Source organism: Octopus bimaculoides, chromosome 28 (genome assembly GCF_001194135.2).
Source record: "Octopus bimaculoides isolate UCB-OBI-ISO-001 chromosome 28, ASM119413v2, whole genome shotgun sequence".
In the NCBI taxonomy this organism is placed as follows: domain Eukaryota; kingdom Metazoa; phylum Mollusca; class Cephalopoda; order Octopoda; family Octopodidae; genus Octopus; species Octopus bimaculoides.
The window spans coordinates 11,646,010-11,652,307 of record NC_069008.1 but is presented as its reverse complement, the minus strand read 5'-3'; the positions used below and the strand labels follow the sequence as shown (position 1 = coordinate 11,652,307).

At 42.1% G+C, this 6,298-nt stretch overlaps 1 protein-coding gene across 1 annotated transcript in view; it reads left to right on the top strand.

Annotated features, from left to right (window-relative positions):
- The first annotated feature begins 6,099 nt into the window (after positions 1-6,099).
- LOC106878117 (uncharacterized) overlaps positions 6,100-6,298 on the top strand; it is a 61,713-nt gene continuing 61,514 nt past the window's right edge. Inside the window, exon 1 of the mRNA XM_052977766.1 lies at positions 6,100-6,295. Within this exon, the coding sequence (XP_052833726.1) occupies positions 6,100-6,295 (196 nt within the window). The remainder of the gene's footprint in view (positions 6,296-6,298) is intronic.

Here is a 6,298-nt window from a genome sequence, read left to right as displayed (position 1 = left end):
ATTCATTCTGCCTTCATTAGTGAAGAACATTACTAGGCCTGAAGACGACATGCAGACCCAAACCATCACACTGTCTCCTACCAATTTGACTGTTGGGTCACGCATCCAGGATGATAAACCTCCCCAACTCTACAGCGAACACAAACAGCTTCAGGGGGTCCAAAGTTCTGAGGAGAGAAAAAAAAACTGATCATTTTTGGTAGCCAATAAAAAATATGTACAAGGCTAAAGATTTTCATTTATGTCTAATAAATTTGTGGAAATTAATGTGGAGAACCTACCTCAAAGTTACTTTCATCAAACCAAACAACTTTCGCTCAATCATCAGTCCAATCTTCATGCTCTTTTGTCCAAATCAATCACTTCTTGTTCACCTCAAACAGCAGCGGCTTCTTTCTGGCCGTACATCCTTTGAGCCCAGCTTCTAGCAACCTTCTTCTCACTGTGCGAGTTGATATCTCTTTGTTTGTTGCCAATCGAAACTCATCAGTTACGTCAGAAGAGGTTTTTTCCCCTATCGGCCAGAGATATCCTCTTCAGCAACCTGTCCTACTACGTGGTTGTACACTTTTTGCGACCTTGTATTTTACGGTTTCTGAAAGAATTGGTCCCTATTGTACCTTTTGATGAACACCTTTTCTCCAGCATTTAAATTTCTTTCAATTCCAACTTGGGAGAATCTCTCACTAGATAATGCAAAGATCTGAGCATTTTCAACAAATACTAACCCTTTGATAATTTATTATTAAGATAACATTAAACTGTTACATTCATCCACGAAAAAGCATAAAAGCCACCTTTTAATCGATACATTTATGAATTTGTGTTGCAAAGTTTTTTATGTAAAACCGTGTGTTGAAACAGATATTGCATTTTGGGATGTCCATTGCCAAATGAACACATATTATATACTCGTTCTTCACTCGTTTATTACTGTTCTTATTTTACCTCAGGTCCATTGACAAATCAGTGACCTCTTCAGTGACAATTTACATTCTCGTGTATGCTCCTGCTCCGCTTAGTCCATTCTGTTTTTCTGTTCCTCGCCCATTGACGTCCATTGACGTCCACCGAAGAAACGATAAGGAAATGGAGGAAATTATATAGAAGCAATACAACTGTTTGAAGTGATCCTAATGTGGTTAACTTAGTATTAATAAAATGAGCACTTATATTCTCCCCGAATTCATTGCGACGAAAGATAAAATAATACTCAATTCAGTGTAAACCCTGGCATTATTCCTCGTAGGGTTCAGGTCGTGGTTCAGACATCAACTTAGATTTCCTCTTGCTAATCTCTCGAGGAAATTATCACAGATTTTATACTTGAAGATTTTCTGTCTCAACCACTTGACCAAGTTTTCTAAAAAAAGAAACAAATATCTTGTAGTGAACTACTGTGTGATGTTAATAATCTTACATATCGATGAAATATTTGAGAGTAATGAAATCAAAATTGCAGCCTTAGGATTCATCTCCTTGATCCCGAACAGTATTGTTTTCGCAGGGTGAGAGACTGCCTATCGCAGCCTCTGGCTAAGGCAGTGACACAAATGTCATTTATTTTGTTTTCACTTCTAAAGATTTCGATGGAGCCAGCAACATTATACTGGAGAATATTCTGATCAACACTGGATTCGGTGGTAAGCTACTGCTGTGGATCAATTATTATCTGATAACCAGAACCTAACATGTCGTGATCAATTAAATTTACTGACGCCCAAGAAGTGATATCTGTTCTATTTCTTATTTACACATATGACATTGCGAATATCATCAAATATAATTTTAAAGTGGTTGAATATAATCATAAGCTCAGAAAATGTAACTAGACAGGACTCCAAAATTTGAGCAATGAGCTTATGGATGAAAGAAGAACAAGCTGCTTAATAAGGAAATCTTTTGAGGAAATCCAAAGAGATTATACTTAAACAGACAAATTATCATCATTTCTTTATAAAGATTTTCGTAGCCCGAAATGTTATCAGACGTATCGACCTAATTGTGGACAACAAACTAAGCTGGGATGTACTCATCAACAATAAAAATGATACGGCGAACACAATGTGTTCATGGATGTTCAGAACATTGCAGTTTAAAATCATTTCTCTTACCTATATATCTACATTTCTCTTACCTATACCGTTTACCAGAATGTATCTTTATTCCACACACAATGCTGGATCTGCTAGCATTCACCTTCATTTCCCCTCAATATGGTGTACTGCATAACAATTCTTTCCCTCTTCTCACTTAACCACGCTTTCTGTTCATGGATTTACCTAAAGAAGACCCGATCCAGTTGGACTTAATTGAACCCTCCTACCCTCTTGGACATAATGAACCACAGCAAATATCATTGAGAAGGAACATTCTTCCACTGACTAAACTATATCTTTCGGAATACCCACTTTATAGAGTCCTCCATCGATACGATGCTCCAATAGTTGGGGTGTCCCAGAAACATCTGTCAGACTCTCTTTACTAGTTTGTACTATTTTTACCATTCGTTCTGAAGCAAATGCTTTTTAGATTGAATTAAATATTAAATGAAATCAAATGTTCTTGGCCAGCCTTGACTAATTGTTTGCCCTTCTTCCCTACTTGAACCCATATATGGTATATACATATTTCCAGAGTTATAAAGTGTTAAACTATATTTTCAGAATTTAAAATGTTAGATTTGATTCCTGATTGAAACGTACTTGAAATATCCAGTAATAGTATTCAATAATAAAAGAACCTTGAAAATGTTAATTTGGTGGAAATTTATTAAAATTGGAATTTATAAGAATTTTCCAGTCTAGACATAAATAATCGTTTTATACTAATAAAAGCTACATAATTAAAACTAATTAGTAAGCAGCTTTGTTATAGTATATATAGAGATGTGTCTGTAAGGATGACTGGTCTTCAGTCTTTATTCGAAATTATCATTCATTTTGTTCTTCACATTCGATATGAATTGAAAGTTAGTGAAATCGAAGATAAATTCATGGAATGGAACGGGGCAATCTTTTTCCCTTCGAGGAATCTGGAGTGTTAAAGAAATAGCATTGATAATCACTGATATTTTGTATTTTCTTCTTTTACAGATTAATCTACGTTTGAAAATATGCTCCATCAACTAAATATGTTGACTGTTGTGTTGATACTATACATGGGATTGTTTTTGGAGTCTTACATTGCTGTCTCAGACATCTGCTCAAAATGTACATGTACTTTTGGTGTAAATTGTAACAGTCGCGGATTGTCTTCAATTCCGAAAGGCTTTCCGGTAAATATCACAATTTTGAAAGTATTAAAATTCACTTCTAACATATTTTCCGCATACAATGTCTCAAATTATCATTGTGTTGTATAGCGGTCTTTTGCCACCGTTACATTTCGAAGTCGCCGATAGAATGTTTCTTTCTGGCACTGTACAACCCTCAGTCGTACAGTGTTATAATCCTCAAAGGGTTGGATCGCTATAACGTCCACTCAAAGCGCCGAGCTAGCAGAAATTTTAGCACGCCGAGCGAAATGCAAAGTAGTATTTCGTCTGTCTTTACGTCCTTAGTTCAAATTCCACCGAGGTCGTCTTTGCCTTTCATCCTTTCGGGGTCGATAAATTAAGAACCAGTTGCGTACTGTGGTTGATCTAATCGACTGAACCCTACCCCAAATTTCAGGCCCTGTGCCTACAGCAGAAAGGATATAAAACTTCCACTAACTATCAAAGTATAATTTCAATACCGACAGACACGGATATCTACACGTATTCTCGACCTTCCGACCTTCTGTCGACCGGCTACTGGTCTATTTATAATGGCTGGCAACTACCACTTTTTACCGGGAGGGGTGTACAATTTTACTATACAAAATCACCCCTTTTACTTTTCTTTTTAATTAACAACCAATTTGTATTAATCATTTATTAAACTTCTTATATATTTTAACAACTTGTCTCCTTCATTTTTAAATAAATTGATGAATTTTATGGGACTTCTTTCCATAAATTCACCGTGCATTATATGCAAGTGTTACTTTCATATCTTCGCAAATTTACGCCTGTAAACAACCAGCAAAGTATGAAGAACAAACATTAGAAATCTCTTTTGGAAAGCTCCAAAAGAAAGGACGAATTTACATTCAACCTTTTTACACACACACACACACACACACACACACACACACACACACACACACACACACATACACATACATACTCAATAGCTTTTCTTCTTAGGGTCTACTTTTAGGGTTTCAATATCCTTCCTTTTCCTTGTACGTGTTGTTTCGACTTCTTGTAACGGTGTTGGGACCTGAAAATTGTCATATAGCCAAACCATCGGTATTTCTACTCCTGATGTTTCCTTTTCTATGGCTCCTTCCTAAAACTGATTTCTATGTCTCCTTTCCATTCCTTTTCTGCTTCTTATGTTTGTTACAATTTCCCCTTCAAGTATTGCTTGCCATTTTTACACATTCTTACAATGTACCTTATTACCGTTTCTGAAGAATTTTGGCATGTCTTTATTAGCACGTATTTTTTTCTTCACTGGTAACAGTTTATCGAATACTGACTTCACCTTTCTGGCAAACATTAATTCTGCCAGTGAACATCCTTCTGCTGCATTTGGGTTCGGAGTTACCGGTAAACTCTTAAGAATTGTTGGATCGCGATCTCGTCCGTGGCACCAGGGAATGCCGAGTCCGACGCCAACGCTACAGCTCCGTACCGGTCCGCCGCTTCGCGTGAAGACGTGTTCCGGCGCCTGGTGGCGTGACGCCGAGCGAACGGCAACGCGGCCGCGCGGGTGCACAGCGACACACACGGCCCGAGCGACCAGGTCCTCGGAGCCAATCCTTCTTCCGAAGTTACGGATCCATTTTGCTGACTTCCCTTACGTACATTGGCGCTATCGACGTGAGGCTGTACACCTTAGAGACCTGCTATGGTTGGTGAATACGAGAGCTGCGAATCGTTTCGGACCCGAATTTTCTAGGGCTTCCGAGAGCGAACCGGACACCACCTGAGGCGCGGCGCTCTACAGGCATCATATCCGTATCTCCGGTGGAGCCTACTCCACGGGTGCGGTCCTTTACGAAGAAGAGAGAACTCTTCCCGGGGCTCCCGGCAACATCTCCAGACTCACTTGAGTTGCCGCTGCTTCGCCCGGGCGCCGGCTTCGACGATGGACGCGCTGCTAGGAGCACGCTGCGTTCCCGCCGCCGGACGGGAATTCTCCGATTTCGGGTTGGGCAATTTTAACCCGATTCCCTTTCGAAGCGAAGCCGGCCGCTTGCGTGCGTGCGTGCGTGCGTGCACTGTCAACAACAACAATGACGGATCAGGCGCCTTTCGTGAAAGCTTTCGCCCACTTCTTAGAACTGACTGATCTGTTCCCGACCGCCGTTGGCATGGAACCCTTTTCCGCTTCTGTCTTCGAAGGTCTCGTTCGGATATTTGCTAGTACCACCGAGATCTGCACCCACGGTCGGTTTCATCCGGGCTCGCGCCCACGGCTTCCATGCACGCCGCGGTGCCCTCCTACTCTACCGAGGATCGGAAAGTAGCCTCGCCTGTAATCGCGCAACCTGCCGCCCGGCCGGTTCGGCATCGACCGCTCGCTTCAGCGCCATCTATTTTCGGGGCCGGTCGATTTGGCAGTAAGTTGTTACACACTTCTGAGCGGATTCCGACTTCCGTGGCCACGGTCTGCTGTCTATATCGATCGACTCCCTTTCGGGGATCTAATGGGCGAAGCTTGGGGCAACTTAGCCGGACGTTCGGTTCATCCTACATCACAAGTTCTGCTTACCAAAAGTGAGCTACTTGGCACCGTGCATTTGTCTCGTTGCAATGGCTGCGATATACGGCCACCTTTAATCGATAGAGGAGCGGCCCGTTTCGCCCGTTCTGAGTTCGAGAGTAGATCGCGGCTGTCAACGAACCTGGGGCCTCCAGTCGTTTGCTTTACCCGACGGAATTGCGTGTCGTTCTCCCGTTGGCGCCAGCTGTCCTGAGGGAAATTTCGGAGGGAACCAGGTATTAGACGGCTCAATTGGTCTTTTGCCCCCACACCCGGTTTCAACGATCGATTTGCACGTCAGATGCGCTTCGGACTTCCACCAGAGTTTTCTCTAGCTTCGTCCCGACTAGGCGTGGATCGCCCTCTTTCGGGTCCCCGGCCACCTGCTACACCTGAGTCGGAGCGGGAACGCGAAGACGCTCGGAAACGCGAAGACGCGCGGAAACGCGATCGCGAACGCGTGGACACAACACGGGAACGATGCTTCGAAGCGCCACGTG